This window comes from Myotis nattereri, assembly GCF_964212035.1.
Source record: "Myotis nattereri genome assembly, chromosome: 14".
In the NCBI taxonomy this organism is placed as follows: Eukaryota; Metazoa; Chordata; class Mammalia; order Chiroptera; family Vespertilionidae; genus Myotis; species Myotis nattereri.
Genome location: NC_138089.1, coordinates 5,261,969 through 5,278,213, shown reverse-complemented (window position 1 = coordinate 5,278,213; position 16,245 = coordinate 5,261,969). Strand labels below are relative to the sequence as shown.

The following is a 16,245-nucleotide window of genomic DNA, read 5'->3' as shown; positions in this document are numbered from 1 at the left end:
GTGACTGTGATTTAAACTTATTTTCTCTGGTAAGAAATAAGGTAGTCAGCACCACAGCCTCGCCAGATCGTGGGAAACAAATCTTTCAATGACAGACATTTTAACTTGCTGAGCCTTGCAAACATGACTGTTTTCTTTTCTTCCTATAACAAAAGGCCTATCTTCCTGTCGGACTCCAGAGATAGAAACACTGGTGAAAGCAGCTGGAATTTCTGCAGCAGCAGTTACCACGCTAAGGACTCCCTGTCGCTGCCTCTGCAAAGCTGCCTCTCAGGTAAGAAGGCTTACAAGCCACCCAGGACACGCCCCGAAAGCGAAAGCGGGGACCCTGGACCCGCCCCGCGGCTCGCACAGGAGGAGAGGCCAGGGACCTGCAGTCTCGGGGGCCAGGCCCCCTCAGCATTTCCAGTACATTCTCTGCGTGCGAATTCACTGAGCGTCACTCAATCCTGACTCGCTTGTTTCTACAGCAAGGAGCAGGAAAGTCTGCAAATGAGCGGGGAAACGAGACTGTGCTGGTATTTCTGTTTGTTTTCAGAGGGGCGTCTCAGCCAGAAAGGAAAAGTGAAATCACTTAACTTGGCTAAATGGGGACAGTGAATCTTACGGGCAAATTACAGGACCAAAGAGAAATAAGGGTAACTGACTTATTCTAAAGGCAGCCATTCTTCGCAAAGGTTAGAGAAAAAGAACTGAAGTACATGAAATGTGTTTTCTAATAGGCCAAGTCAGCGCTATCACCAAATGTGCCCAACAGGGGAAAGCAAGACATGGAAAGAGCTGCTTCTCATCAGCCTCGTGCACGGGCGCCGCCGGTGCGGGGGCCTCAGCGTGCGCTGGACACAGGGCCATGACCATCACGCACAGACTTGGGACTTAACTGAGATGAAGCCATGTGCCTCGGAACACTGCATGACACTGTATTTTATTTTTTAAATCCTCACCTGAGGATATTTTTTCCATTGATTTACTTAGAGAATGGAGGGGAGGGAGTTGGGAGGAAGAGAGAAACACTGATGTAAGAGAGACATATCCATTGGTTGCCTCCCATTTCTATAGAACAGTTACAGAGTGAGAATTACTGACAACAGATTCGAAAAGATTAAATTCTACAAACTAGTGAACACTTAAACCCCACAAAGTTATAACTTGAAATAGGAAGGAGCACAAATTCATAGCAACATAGTCCCAAATTAGAAAAGTGCAAGAACTCTTCCATGAGAAGTCTAAACATTTGCATGAAACACATAAATCACTACATTTTCAAGCAAGAAAAGTATAGCTTAGTCTTACCTTACTGCTCCAAAAGGCTGGAATAAAATTACTGACTTATAGAAGCAACTTTCACATGGATCTGAACATCAAACACAACACATGATATAAAATAAAAAAATAACTAGAACAGAAAAGTTTTCATTCTGACCTTAAAAATCCTGAGCAAATCACTGGATGAAGCCAGATCAAAGGCAGGGCATCACACCAGCTTGGAGCCATATGCGAAGGGCCCCAAATGCACAGGGCACAGCTGGGACCACAAGCAGATCCAAAACATAAGGCAATAAACTTGCTTCAGCTTACACAGGTAGGACAGTTCGAAAGCACGAATAATTTTAAATACAACTGCTAAGATTTTACATTTGGGACAAATGGTGCAAACTAAAATGTGCTCACAAGTTTAAGCTCAAAAATCCTTTGGTGTAATAATGTAAATGAAATTAAAATCTCAGAGAGGATATAAGCAAAGAAGATAGTTACAACTTTTTATAACCCATGCAGTGGTTGTGAGCCAAACTACCTGATTAAGGTCTGAGACATTTGGAAGGAATTTAAGCTAGGCTCACAGAATTAACAGCTGTATTTGAAAACAGAAACCCTGTAAGTTTATTAAAATGTTCCAAGTCTCTTAATATTCTCCATTCATCATAATGTAAAGTGCTAAAATTAAAATTTTCACCTTCTTAAACCTTTAATAAAAATTGCCTTTTTATATGTAAAAAGATGAGGTAGCATTAATTTTCTATAGGAAACACAGACGCAATCATTTACTTCATGCTCATTTCTATAATGCTAAGTTGCCCGTTTAATAATTCCCAAAAAAACACTTGTTCCAAATATAGAAGTTAAAAAAAATTCTCTTCCTTGAACATTAGAAGTTGAAATTTCCATAATGAAATCTTGCATTTCATTAAATAAGTTGATAACTGTTTTCGGGCAGCAACCAAAACAAAAACACTCAACACAGACTCCGTCAGCCTCGTGGCTTCTGAAGGACATGAGAGCACAGAATATCCAAAAGGCGGTCTGATTGGATATTCTTGGCAGGGACGCCCACCACACACACACAATGGGAACTCAGGAGCGATGAGGACAGAAGTGTTGACTCACAGTGACTGTGCTGAGCATTCCTACCGGGCAGGGAATCTTTTGGTTTTTACACTTGCAGTTTAGTAACAGTTCTGCTAAGCTACATCTACGAGTGACAGTTTCCGTGGAAATGCACTCAGGCCACTCTGGCCATCGTGTGAGCAGTCCTGTGCTCCTGCCCAGGCAGTTTCATCGCTCTGCGCGTTCACGTAATCTGCCCAGCAGTGCTGAGCCCCGGGGCCAGCAGACGCTATGGAAAAGCACGGACGGAGGCACTACTGTTTCTGAGCATTAACGTCTGTTCTCTGAACAGGCTGGACTGGCGTTTAGAAGAGGAGGCCGCTGTGCAGGGAGGCTTTCTATCAGGACAGCAGAGCGGCCCTGCCCTGCTGCAGGCCTCCCGGCCTCTCCCCAGCAGCACCAGCCGCTCTGCAAGGCTCTGCAGGCTTCCCAGCGCATGTTACACATCCTGACGGGTCACTGGGTGCTGGGGCGGGAGGCTTTCCTCCTTGTGGGGCAGGATGGAGTCAGGGGCGCCCTCAGGGAGGTCTGAGGACCAGCTCCTCAGCACCAGGCGGCAGCGGCCGGAAAGGCAGGCCAGGCCTGGGCGCTGGGCTGGGAGGCTGCGCACTCAGTGAGCGCCCCTGACTGCCCCGTGCCAGGGCTGGGAGCACAATGATCTCCGAGGTCCCTTCCACTCTAAAATTCTGAGTCTGCTTCTCTCTGAGCGTGTGCGGGCAGCTGGGTGACTTCCGATCTAAGTCAGAAGCGTTCCCAGACTCCCCAGGACAGAGGCGATCGGGCGAGGACGGCTGGCAGACCTGCGGGGATCTGTCTGGTTTCCCGGGAAGGCATGGCGGAGACCTCCCTCTCGCCTTCCTCCCTGCCCACTCCCCTCAGCTGTGAGAGAACTTCCTGGGATTTTTACAATCCTGAGTTACCAAACTCTTAAGTAATTTTTAATTGATCTGAATTGATCTGATCTTTTAAGAAATAAACTACTACAGGCAGTCCTCTACTTTCATTTATAATGAGTGAAATCTTACAGAAACACAGAATACAGGAAAAGTCAAACAGTAGACACATTTTAAAAGGGGAGTTATATATTCACAAAGCTAAAAAAATCAAACTGCAATTTTACTTCTCCCTTTGGGCACAATATTGAGAAAATATTTCCTACATGTTCCTTTATTTCATTCTTTCTCTTTAGAACTGCTTAAAGGCTCTATGAGAGCCTAAGAGTTGTGAGTTTTAAGCACATCTGGAGAATTCTATCTGACGGTTTATTAGGTGCAGGAGAGCTAAACCTCTACTGGTAGTACCACATTTTATAAAATCCTAAGAGCAAAATGCAGGACTCTGAAAATAATTACACAAACAGCTGAATAAACTGTGCGCCCAGCCAGGGTGGGCAGGAGGGCAGCGCCACCATGCGATGGCTCTGCAAGGTGTGGGCTGGTGCAAGGACAGGTCCTCCCAGTAACGCCCGCCCCCTGCCAGTCAGGCCCCTTTCCGAAGGCCCTGCGGCCCGCTGCAGGCAGAGCGCAGGGACAAGCGGGCAGGCACCGTTTCTGGCAAGGAAGCCTCACCTGTGGCCAGATGGCAGACTTGGTGCTGCCTGGAGGCTTGCGGGGGTCAGGCTGATGCGGCTCTCAGGCTAAGGAACCTGGACTGGGGTCAGGGGGCGGGGGCGGGGGGGCGGGCAGCGCTGAAGACTTCCAAGCCCAGCTCTGTGCTTGGTGGCCCATGTCCTCCACCAAAGCGCAGGTGGGTGGGTGGACTGTGTGTTGCGTCTATGGGCCCAATTTACTCAAAACTTCTTTCAGCTATAAAGTCTGTGCCTGGGTACATGAGCTAAATTCAAGAAGAAAGGTGAGAAGGCTAGAGTCAGTTTATTAGATTTGTTTTTCTTTTCATTTTTTTCTCCATCAACTATACCATAAATTTAACAGCCACATTACAGTAAATAATAGTTTACTATATATAGTTTATGCGTGCTCGCTGTAAACTCTCCCCTCATATTAAAAATGGGGAGGAGTGGCGAGTGCAGGGAGGAATGCTGGGAGGAAGTGGAATCAGACAGTGTCCTCTCAGTGAGAAGCAGCCCTCCCGTCAGTGCCACTCCCCATGTGAACAGGACGCCTGCTCTCACGGCTGGGCCTCACGGGAGTGAGGGAGCATCGGCTCCGAGCCCCTGGCTCTGCATCCTAGGCCCTGGAACCCAGGCAAGAAGAGGCCCTCTGGCCCCGTGTGCACCTGCTAGGGCTGGCTGAACACACTCCAGAACCCGACTGAGAGGCCCACGTCCCCGGCACTGGCCGAGATGGGTGCGCTGCCCCAGCAGACAAGTCACATGCTCCACAAAAGTTCCTTGTCTCAGAAGAGTATTGGCTTCTTTAATCCAAGAAGGTAAGGAGAGGCTTTTAACTGATTACATTAGCTTAGCTCATACATCTCTTATGAGCTACATATTCAATTAAACATTTTCGAAAGCAAAACCTGACAAAATCCTCTCCTAAAGTGACTTAGGTGATAAATTCTTAAACAAACTAACTCCTTCCCACCGCTGGCATTGCCACAGGGCCGCAACAAGCCCCGGGACAGAAACCCACTTTGTGTGTGAGCCCGTGTTTCACGATCATAAACAATATAAACTAGAAAACATTAATGTGAGCCTAACATTCCTAATTTTATTTTATTTTATTACTTTAAAAGCTATATACATGCAAAAGTTGAACATATCACAATGCCTTTAAATAAAGTTCAAAAATAAAATTACTTCAAAATCCATTTACTTACGAAAATGTATGACAATTATGATGAAGATAAGTCAATTATATCCTTTTTCTAATCTATCAGAAAAATACTTATATTATAAAAAAGAATTTTAATTCATGTCCAGAATAATTTTTAAATTCTTGATGAATAATAAAAACAAGTTGGACGTTAGTACAATATTTAAAGCAACAAGTTTCAGGCTTTTGAAAAATGGGTCTGATATCCTTATACCTCATTTAAAAATCACTGAAGAAACTCAAGTTTAGAAACAAAGCATTTTTTAAAAAACTATGACCATTGTTATTATGGTTGACATGGTTAGGGATGCAAATGAAGGGCACAGCTTTCAGAAATAGATGCTGCAGAAAGTCCACTCAAATGTTTGAAGAACTTTATTTACAAACACAGGTTGGAGGCCTGCAGGCCCTCCCTGGCTCTCTGCTGGAGAGTAAAAATCTTGGGTCCAATGAAGCTCTGAGCACCCGGCCCTTCTGTGTGATGTGTAAGCGTGTGCGAGCGACCCTGGCGCCACTAGGAGGACAGGCAGCTTCAAGCGGCCCCACCCCCTCAGGCAAAAGCAGACGCTGGCAGTCAGGGCGTGAGACGGGGTGCTTTGAGCAGGTCTCAGCATTCCAAAGTGTGGCCGTTTCCTTCCAGTGAAACCAGAATTTCTTTGGTAACAGAGTACAATATAAATTAACAACTCCAAAATTAATATGAATAAATATGCACTCCAAGTTCAACTTTGTAAATGTTCACATTCATTTTGGAAAGGAGATTTACCTTCCTGCCCCGAAATGAAAAAAAGGCAAAGCTGCCCATTTTGGGGGACTACTGATCACTGGAATGACACAATCTGAGCAGGAAAAGGGGTCATTTAACAAGAGGTGTCTATCGATGTGGAGAGCCCCAGGTGGGCGCACGCCCAAAATGTGGGAGAAGCAACTAGAGTTCTCTCCTCTGAAACCAGAAGAAGGGGCTTCTCATCTGGGGAAGCCCGTCAGGGTCTCACCTTCCTGTGAAAAGGCCCAACTGACACTCCGTTAGAAATATGTTCACAGAGTCCAAACCTAGAGTTTGAGTTGTATCCTGATACTCAAGTGTCATTACAGTTTTCATGTGAGTTAACCCAACGATTACTTTCCTTTTATAGCTATAAAAAGAAGTTTTAAAAAGGAAAAATAAAAGATGTGTGTGCTGTCAGTGCAACATCTGAGTAAGTGTGGTTTTGCTTCTCCCAAACACAGAAAAAACAATGCCCAGGACATGGTACGTAGGAGTGTGTCACAACCAGGAATAACCAAGACAGGTCTCACCAGCGGGCTTCCTGCGAGAACAGCGTGGTTTCCGAAGCAGTCCTGTCAGGAGGATGCATGTCCTATGACTAGGTACAGCCCCGCCACTTAAAGGGACTGATTTCCTGCGCCTCCACGAAAGGAGAGTGCACAAACAATAATTAGACCAAATATGGAATTTAAAAGGGCTAAAAAACTGGGGTGAAAAGAACACAGAAAGCAAAAACCAAAAAACAAAACCAAGCAATGTGACGGCAGAAACCCCGTCTCCCCCACCCCACCTGCCACGTGGGGCCCTAACTGCCCGTCTGCAGGACAGAGACCCACTAAGTGGCCAGCATCGGACTTCGGCAAGTCTTCTCTTCTCTCCCTCCTGTTAACCGTTTCCAAAACCAATCAGCAAAGGACAAAGAATTCTTTAGAGCGCAATTAGTGCTTTCCACGTCCACCTTCAAAAGCATGATGCTCTTCATGGGCTAAAGGACAGAAAAAAACAAAAAAGAAAAAAAGGAAAGAAAACTTTAAGCAAAGGATGGGGCAACCCTTCTCTAAGGCATCTATCTCACTGTTTCCCCAAATGTTGGCAAGAACTCAAATACCTTTCTGTGCCAGTGACTGTGAGCGCAGGCGTGCATTTCCTGAGAAACGTAATAATGAACATTAACCAAGGAATAAGCACGCAGCGGGCACACTGCCTGTTTCTTTCGCTGTGCCGGGAGGGTGAGTCATCCGACAAGCTGATGGAGAGAACACGTTGGGCTCCGAGCAAGTGCCGCAGGGAAAATGCACCCACAGAACGCATGCGTAGGGAGGGACCTCCTGTTACCCAGGCAGGCCACTGGCGCACGAGCCTGCCTTTAGAAATAACATAGAACCAAACCAAACCAAAACAGAGAACAAACCGGGGGTAGCAATGACGTCTCCACCTCTGAACGCCCTCTGTGGGACATGAAAGCCCATGAAGTGGATGGGTTTTTATTTTTCCCAAGCATATTTCCTCCTCCCAGCTCTACTGCCTGGCTTTCAAAATTACTAACGACGTTTAAAAAAACCTCGAGAATAAAAAAATTATCAAAACTATTTTTCAAAGGCTTAACATTTAAAAAGTGGAAGTGGGAAATGGGAGACGGGAAGTCTGGTGGCAAGTGCAGACCCCTGACGCTGCCCCGGCCCTACCTACCCCCCAGTGGAGGTGTCCAGGAAGGCCTGGCGGCCCATTCGCCTCCGAGGTCCCTCCCAGAATTTAGTCCTGGTTCCCACAGCTACTACATCTTCCCTGCAGGGTCCGGCCTGCTCAGCCCGCCTTCTCTTCTCCTGGACAGAACACTCCGAGCAGCACTCCCATGCTCTCCTGAGGGTGGCCTGGCAAGCAAACTGGTTTAACTGAACAGTTCTCGCGAGGAGAAATACAGATATTTAGCTTTTTATGTGTGTTTTTTTTTTCTTTTTTAAGGAAGACTTTCAGGGCAGACACATGAAAACTGGTCTGGTCTGCAATCAAGTAGGCAGTACCGCTGGTCACATGGGGAGCCATGCCCCTCAGCAACTCTGGGCTCCGGGGATAAAAATCCAGAGACCTGAGTCCTGGCCGGCGTGGCTCAGGGGACAGAGCGTCAGCCCTTGGACGGAAGGGTTTCAGGTTTGATTCTGATCAAGGACATGTACCTCAGTTGCAGGCTTGATCCCTGGTCCTGCTTGGGGAGCGTGTGGGAGGCAACCAATCAATATGTCTCTTTCACATCGATGTTTCTCTGTCTCTCCCTGTCCCTTCCACTTTCTCTAAAAATGAATGGGAAAAATATCCTCAAGTGAGGAAAAACAAAAAAATAAAAATAAAGAGATCCGAACTATCCTAAGACTTCCTGACTTCTGAGAGTGAGGGGCCCGTGGTGTGGCATCGATGGGCCATGGAGCCTGCACGGGCTGGGAGAGGCCTGGGGCAGAGGGCGTCCGCGCGCCTCAGCCTCGACAGAGGTGAGACAGAGATGCTCAAACCCAGGACTCCGCAAACTTTATCTGGAAAGGGGCACAGAATAAAGATTTTAGGCTTTGCAGGCCATAGGGTCTCTGTGCCAATTGCTACCTCTGCCACTGTGCCATGAAGCAGCCATAGATGCTATGTATACACATGGGCATTGCTAGGTGCCAATATGCCTTCTACATACATGACACTGACATGTACATTTCACACAGTTTTCATGCATTTTAGGTCTTTTTCTGTTTCTTTTTTTCCAACCGTTTGAAAATGTGAAAACCACTTAGTTGCAGCCCAAACACAGGCAACGAGGGGCCAAATCTGGCTGGAAGTCCGTAGTTTGCCAGCCGCTGCCCTAAACAACTCTCACATCAAAAAGGCATCGGCCGCTCAGCTGCTCTGCCCCCTAACAGGATGTGGGGAGAGGGCTCTCTATGCATTAGCAGCTTCTTGGTCAAATAACCAGTCTTTCTCCAACTCTCATATAACTTATCAACACTCGATGCTTATCCACCCGGGGGGGGGGGTCGGCCGTGCTGCCGGGCTGTGCGCCCTGTGAGGAGAGTCCCACACCGGGTCCCAGGGGCGCGGCAGGCGCAGGCAGGTGGCGCTTCACCCAGCTCACGCCACGCTGCTCCTCCTCAAGCCGTGAATCACGTTCTGCCCAAACCTCACTTTTCCAAATCAAGCCTGTAGCACATAGAGCTCTACTGAGTAAAGGACTGCCTGCTTTTTATAAAAGAAAGAGAATTACTTCTTTCTTTCCAATTCAAAATTTTATTTGAATAACCTCAGCGTTTTTAGATGTTAGTTTACACCATTACAGTATGGACTCCACTGAGACCTGTAGCCGGGGCTGCATCCCCCACGAGCTTGCCAATGGAATCTATCTGTAGGGGCCTGCTCAGCCGGTTCAGCTGTGACCAGCTCCCCTTTGTCGGGCTCCCCACGCGCCTGCCCATCACAAAGCTAGCAGGGGCTCATTCCTGTTCAGTCTCACCTGCTGGCTGCCACTGCCCTAAAAAACGGCCTCATCACTCTGTGGCCACATTACCTAATGACACCCTCATATCGCGCTGGACCTGCTGCTAACCAACATGGTACCTGGAACTGTAATCACATAATTTTGAAGTAGAAGGGACCTTGGAGATCATTGAAGACCAACCTCCTGGCTACGTAAATGAGAGTGCGGATGACAAGGTGACTGGCTGAAGGTCACCGCTGAGGCAGTGGTCCGCACCGCCTCTCCTCTCTGCGTGACAGCAGCGCGGGTTCGAGGGCGGGAAGGGTGCGTAGCCCCATCACAAATGGCAGTGCAAGGCTCCCTTCCAGAGAGTTCCTGCTGTGGTTTACCCCTCAATGGCTTCCAATTAACATTTGGACTGAAAATGCAATTCCCCTCCCTAAGGAATGACACTGTCTCTACAATGTGCACTTGCTCCCCTGCACAGCAGCGAAGGACTCTGCCCGCAACTTTGTCTCTTATGTGAACTGTCGCCTGACATCGGAAGTTGGGCGTCGCCTGAATACATGCGGCAGCTGCGGGTCTCAGTCATTCCGCCTGATGTGTGACTTCTGAAGGAACAAAATTTGATTTTTCCCTCCTTTTTTGGCAAGGGGGCTGAGAAAAATGAAGCAAAAAATGAGGCCTATTTTAGCAATTCTAAGAAGTGCCCCCTTCCCCCTGGGGAACCCGGGGATCAACAGCGTGTCCGCTTCCCTGGGAGCCTTTTCCTTTCCTTTCCTAGGAATTCTAAAATGATGCTTATCACCGGGCGCCTTCGAGTCAGTGGGTTACAGGAGTTAAACACTGAGCTGCTGGCTCTGGATCAGTTTGGGAAACAGGAAATGTGCCCACAGCAGGGCGGCCGTGCTGCGCTCCAGCAGCTCACTGGCGCCTGCGGCCCGCGGTGAGAGCTACCAAACAGGGGTTTAATGGCGCTAGCCTGTTTTCATTTGGACAAAAATGACTTTTTCAAAAGAGCACACAAAGCAATGAACACGAATCATTGATGGAAACAATGGGTCCACACACCTAGTCATACTGGAACGTGTCACCCATCCCTCGTTCTGTGTCCCCGCCACCGCCAGGCAGTGTGGGCGTCTCAGCAGAACAGCCCGTCCCTGTGCTCGGCTCCTCCGCGAACACAGATGCCACACAGACAGACCCCAGCTGCCGGGGTGACTGAGACCTACCTGCCAGCTCAGACAGCAACATTTTTGGTTATTGTTGCTTCACACAGAAGGTGATTTTTTTCTGAGAATGCCAAATTCAAAATCAGGTTTAAATTTTTGAAGTGATACATACAAGTTGTATCTCCTTTTCTGATCCATGCATTTACTAGTAGGCAAAAATTAATCTCATTCTAATTTCTGAGACTAAACTTTTGAAAAAACACTTAAATGTATTCATAAATACTTTCTGAATTATAGAATTTCAAGCGATTCTGCCTTCACCTCATTTGCAACACAGTTTCTATTTTTACAAGTATGACAGGATCATCTAGAAAGTAGTAACTGGAAAGAAGCACTTACGTTTATAAAATACTGCTTTAAAAGATATGTGGGGCAGGAGCTCATGGATCTTTTCTAAAACGGTTGCTTCGCCCACTAGAGAGGCATTTACATTCCAGACCTGGACCACATCTTCTCGGTCCCGAACGCTAACGCTGACGCCTATGACTTCGTCATCTGAGGGAAGACAGGGAAAAAGGAATGAGCGACAATTTCAGGTCTGCCAGCTTTGTTTTCTAAGCACTTATCGTTTTATCTGTAAGTTATGAATAAGCTAAAAAGAAGTGGCACAAGAGCACCCATAATAAATACTTGTTTCTAAAGAGAACTGTTGGACAAAAAGCAAGTTATTGGGCGAAAGCTGTAACAATCACATCACATCTGACCAGGGACTTCGATAAACAAAGGATTCCAGCCGAACGCATTTCCAGATACGTGGTTTATCCTTCTGACACGCTGCCAACACTTCTGACTATTCCTTACTGTGCTGAGACGACCTTTTCTAAAATGAGTGCGTAGCTCTGCCCTCCGAGAGCCAGGTGAGCGCACGTGCACTTTCCTCCAGCTCTACCGTCTCTGCTGAAACGGAGTCTTTCTCCTCACTCCCTGCCAAGCGGTCAGCTAGCGGGGTGGTCAGTACTCTTCGCCCCAACACTAACTGGACCCAGACTGTGCATTTCGAGTTGCTCTGCCTGCTTTTTGTGGTTTGTCTCCTTTCCTATGAATTCTCCTCGTTCTCCAGTGCCTCACTCCCGTTCTGTGTGTGGACTTGGAGCTGTGGCTAGAGAATCAATGACCATCTATCTGTTAGCGCCATGCATGAAGCAAGAGAACATGCTTCCCGAGGGAGGCTCTGCTGTGACAGTGCTACAGCGAGTGGAGTGCGAGCATTACCCACATTAATTCATGGAGGTCTTTGTAAAAACCGCTCCGTTGTGGAGGTGGGGCACCTTGTCGTATCTGAGAATGGCAGCTGGAGAAGTAGGCTTTGCTCTACTCCCACACACTCCCTTGCAGCCACTCCGTGTGGGCTAAAGCCTCCTGACTCCTGGTTTTATGTGTTCACGGCTCACTAGTGAACCAGGGTCAGCTCTGCACCTGCACACTCAGCACCAATAAGTGAAACGAGAAAGGCAAGCATCGGAAGTAGACAATGTCGCTTTAATAAACATGCTTTGCCTAATTTGCTGTAAATCAAAGTAACTTCGTCAGGGAAACATTTCCTTTCTTTCCTCCTTCCTTCTCTTCCTCAGTCTCTCTCTTCTTTATTTCCCTTTTAAATGAATCTGGTCCAGCTAAACATTTATAATTTGACACTAAATGGTTCCATTTTCACAAATGTGAGATGTTGCAGGTGGATGGGCAGCCAGTTGGGAAGGAGGGCGAGGAGGGGCCCTGGGTGCTCCGTGCAGGGTCTGTCTCCTTGCGAACAGTTATCAAGCTCTGTACGTTACAGCTGGTATTCTTTCCTATGAATGTAATGTTTACCAAAAATTTCCAAAAAACTAAATAGTCCCTGATCACAGCCATTCAACAGGGACTTATTATTCCATCAAAACCTTTGTTTTAATTATACCTTCGAAATATACTTGCTGGAGCTCACCTCCATTAAATTTCATGTGAATATAAAAGCACCAAGTGAAGAGGGGAGCCCTGCAGCTTATCCCTTTCAGGAATGGCCATGAGGTCGTTGCTCAGCCCTCAGCATCCCAGCCCTGCCACTGCCCACTCCTGCTCCCTGGCCAGAGGGCCTGAGGGTGCGGCGGCCAGTGTCAGTCTGGCGTGACGCTGGCTGCAGGCACAGCTCCTGTGCCCAGGCAGGCCCCTCAGCAAGCATGGAACAGCTCGGAGCGGAGTTGGTCACAGAGCCTGGTTAGTTTGGGACATCACAGCCAGGGGAGCGCAGCTCAAGGAGTATGTGCGGCCAAGGTGAGCTGACTGGCTGCAAGCGGCAGAGCCAGGCTCCTGGGAGGCTAATGGTTCATCATTAGCGGAGCTGGCCTTTCCCAAGTCAACCACAGAACAACAGGTCTTCTTTCCTTAACCTTGCTATTTATGATCACTAGGTAACTTTCCCTGGTTCTGGAAATGAATAATTCATACGGAAAACTGCCTCTCCCAGGGATGTCTGTATTTATAATTATACCTCGGATGCATTTTGGCTGCAATATTGTGAAGTTGCTAATCACTCCTGTTAAAATAAAAGGAATCTTATTTTTAAGACAATTTCATCTAACCCAGGTTTTGTCTTAATAAAAAAAAAAATGTGGTCTAAAAAGAAAGCAAAACAAAAGCAGAATTTTCGGAACTGCCGGTGGATGAGCTGGAAGCTCGCCATGGCCCGGCCCCTAAAGGTCACACAGCCAACAAGCACAGCTGCTGGCAAATTCGTTAACACCAATTTGTTTTAAAAAATCGTAACTGAAAGCTAAACAGAAAAATGTTATCCTAACACTACCTCAGGATCATCCAGAGGAACTACCCATGAAAAACACAACCTGAAACGAGCAGTTCTTTGAGTGGTTTCATACAAAAAAAGCAAAATAAAAATGTACTCTCGGGGGCTCTCAGAAATTCACTCAGTATTTGAAAGTGGTCTCCAAAGTCAAGTTCTGAAGACCTTATATTTTAGCCTCAATTGTGGGAGGTCACAGCCAATAATGATGCCCACCCCTTATCACACCCTGTGAACAGGGGACCCCAGGGACCGGAGGAGGGGCAGGGACTGGAGGGACAGGAAGAATTGTGTCCACCTAACACCAGCTCCAAGAGCCCACTGGGAACCACTCTTCCTTTCCTTTCTGCCTGTTTGCCTTGGAGAGAGGACCACAGACACTGTTAAGATGAGTTATGAGGGCACATACACATGCACATACACAGACATAAGTATAGTAGACACACATGTAAATATGCATGTGTCCATACACACATAACACTAAATGCCACAATCACATGAAAAAATCTAAGTAACTTCACAATACAAAATAAACAACTTCAAAACATGTAAAAAGTCAAACACACAAACTTCTGCAAGTACCACGACAAGGCAAGCACCCGCCCGCGCGGCCCTTTACCTGCTGCGGCACAGCCTGCGAACTGTTCCCCGATAGTCGCTAACAACAACTCTTTCCAAACTGTGGACTGGTGTGAAAAAAGAATAGAAAACAAAAAACAAAACCAAAAATACAACATACATATATTTTTAGACAATTATATCCAGGAACTAAGAAAGTCCCATTTTCCGCAACCTGTGTACTTTCCACGCCCGTGACTAGAGCCCACAGACATCTCCAAGCAACAGGTGTAAACAGGCGGCCTGTGCCGTGTTACTCCCCGAGTAACTGTGGGGCAGATGCAGTGACCCAGAGTCACTAACTTCGTGTCCCAAAACCTTGGTGTCCTTCATCACAAAGCTAATTTCTAATGACACCCGGATGAAATTAAAACAGTGTGGGGGGGGGGGGGGGATGCAATCAAATGGCATCATTTCCTGATTTATTTGCCTCTTTCTAGCTACACTTGAATGTTATCAGTAAAACCCTTCTCTTCAAAACCCCCTTCTCTGTTGCCCTTGCAGTGTCTAAGGCACTTTAAAGTTCACCAGTAAAGAGCGCTTCAGGCTTCTGGGTTACTGAATACCAGACACAGGCAGATGCCCGTTCCCTCCAGACGTCTGCGCTACTGACAGGCGCTATGAGTCTGTGTGTGCGTTTCCCCAGAAAACCAGTGGTGTCTGCTCTACCTCCTGCCAGCGAGAAACAACGGAGTCCTTTCTACTCAAGAGCCATACAGGTTCCCGAGGCCTCGAAGTCCTTCCAGCTGCCCCCTGAAGAGGTCTTGGTCCCGCTTATCCCCTCGCCCTGGTTCACAGGCTCTGAGCTCTCCCAGAACTGGGTCTGAGTCCCGACAGGCTGCTTAGTGCCTGTGGACCTGGCTGGGCAGCCACCAGCTGCTCTGCGTGTTTCCAGAGGCCAACGGGGAACAATAGGGCCGACCACTCAGGGTTGCCTTGACCACAAATTAGTCAACAAATGCACTCAAAGGACTCACCGTTTCATAAGCAGCTGCGTGCTCGCTCTGCTCCAGGGGCTCAGTCCATGTGAACCGCATCGGTGCTTACCATGCCGTTCTAATGAGCCGAAGGCAGCCTCGCTGGACTGTTACCCCAGATGACAGTTAGCCATCATGACCTCTTCCTCTCAAGAAGGGGTTTCTTTTCCTTCTCTTTTCTGGGCTACTTGTCTCCCATCTAGAAATCCTCCCTTCTACTTTGTCTGTCCAGCTGGACTCCCTCACACGCCTGGTGAGAAGCTGAGGGAGAGGGACAGTCCCATCCTGTCTCGGGGCACACAGGCTGGCCCACCGGACTCCCACGCGTTGGCAAGGAGGCGGGCACCGCACTGCACAGGGAGCTGATGCTTGCACAGACGTGCAGTGTATCATGTGGGATGGAGTGTGGCCAAGGGCACTAACAAGGAAGGGCGTGCCTTCCGGCCTCTTCCCAGAAAGCTGCCATCAGGAGTGTTTCTACTAGAATCCAAAGCCTAGTGTCAGAAAACAGCATGAGAAGGAAAACTTGTTCTTATTGAAATTTAAAAACCTACATCCTCTCTTCTCGCTTCTTATACTATCTACTTCCTCTCCTTCTTAAGGGGACAGAGTGGAGGCCCAGGCCTTACCTGCCTGACTGGGCATTTGCTTCCTGGCATGTTTTATTACGGAGGCCAAACAACAGGCAAATTTTGGAGCTATACATCCTGAGACCTCGCGTATTTAACAAATAAATCTGGCTGCATCTTTAGGTCTGTGCTTATAGGAGAATGACTCCAGCTTAAGCCTACGGGTCCTGCAGACACTGCAATGCTCTGAGCTTATCCACATGAAAGAAACCGCGAAAAGGTGAGAATGGGTAGCATCTGCCTTATCAGCTATTTTCAAAGAAGCCTTTGGTTTCCCAGGGCTTAGGAACAGATTTGAACATTCACTTTCAGACACTATGATACAATAGAGTCCCCCCCCCCCCCGCCCCCCCCCCCCCCGCCTCCTGGGGAGATGGAGGTTTCTAAGGCTTGGCCACAGCAAACCAGCATCCCACCAGGCCCTCCCTCCAAACAGCTCTCATCAGCCTCGCGGGAAACCCCGCTCGCCATGCCGTGGTCGTCCTTAGAACCATGTGCCCGTCTCCACGAGCCTTTGGTGGGAAGGACCCTGCTTCTCATGTTGTAAAACCAACATCCACATGCTAGTCACGCTTGGTGCGGAAAGACGGTAAGCTTTCTGTAAGAGCGTATGCATTTAGCTCTTCAGACTACATGACAC

At 47.8% G+C, this 16,245-nt stretch overlaps 1 protein-coding gene across 2 annotated transcripts in view; it reads right to left on the bottom strand.

Moving 5' to 3' along the window:
• Positions 1-5,516: 5,516 nt before the first annotated feature.
• The window catches only part of EIF4E3 (eukaryotic translation initiation factor 4E family member 3), a 30,352-nt gene continuing 19,623 nt past the window's right edge, over positions 5,517-16,245 (bottom strand). For both annotated transcript variants that reach the window (XM_081106431.1, XM_081106430.1), the window contains 3 exons: positions 14,001-14,067; positions 10,948-11,103; positions 5,517-6,913 (listed from right to left, as the gene is read on the bottom strand). In XM_081106431.1, the coding sequence (XP_080962557.1) occupies positions 6,867-6,913; positions 10,948-11,103; positions 14,001-14,067 (270 nt within the window). In that variant the 3' untranslated portion in view covers positions 5,517-6,866. The remainder of the gene's footprint in view (positions 6,914-10,947; positions 11,104-14,000; positions 14,068-16,245) is intronic.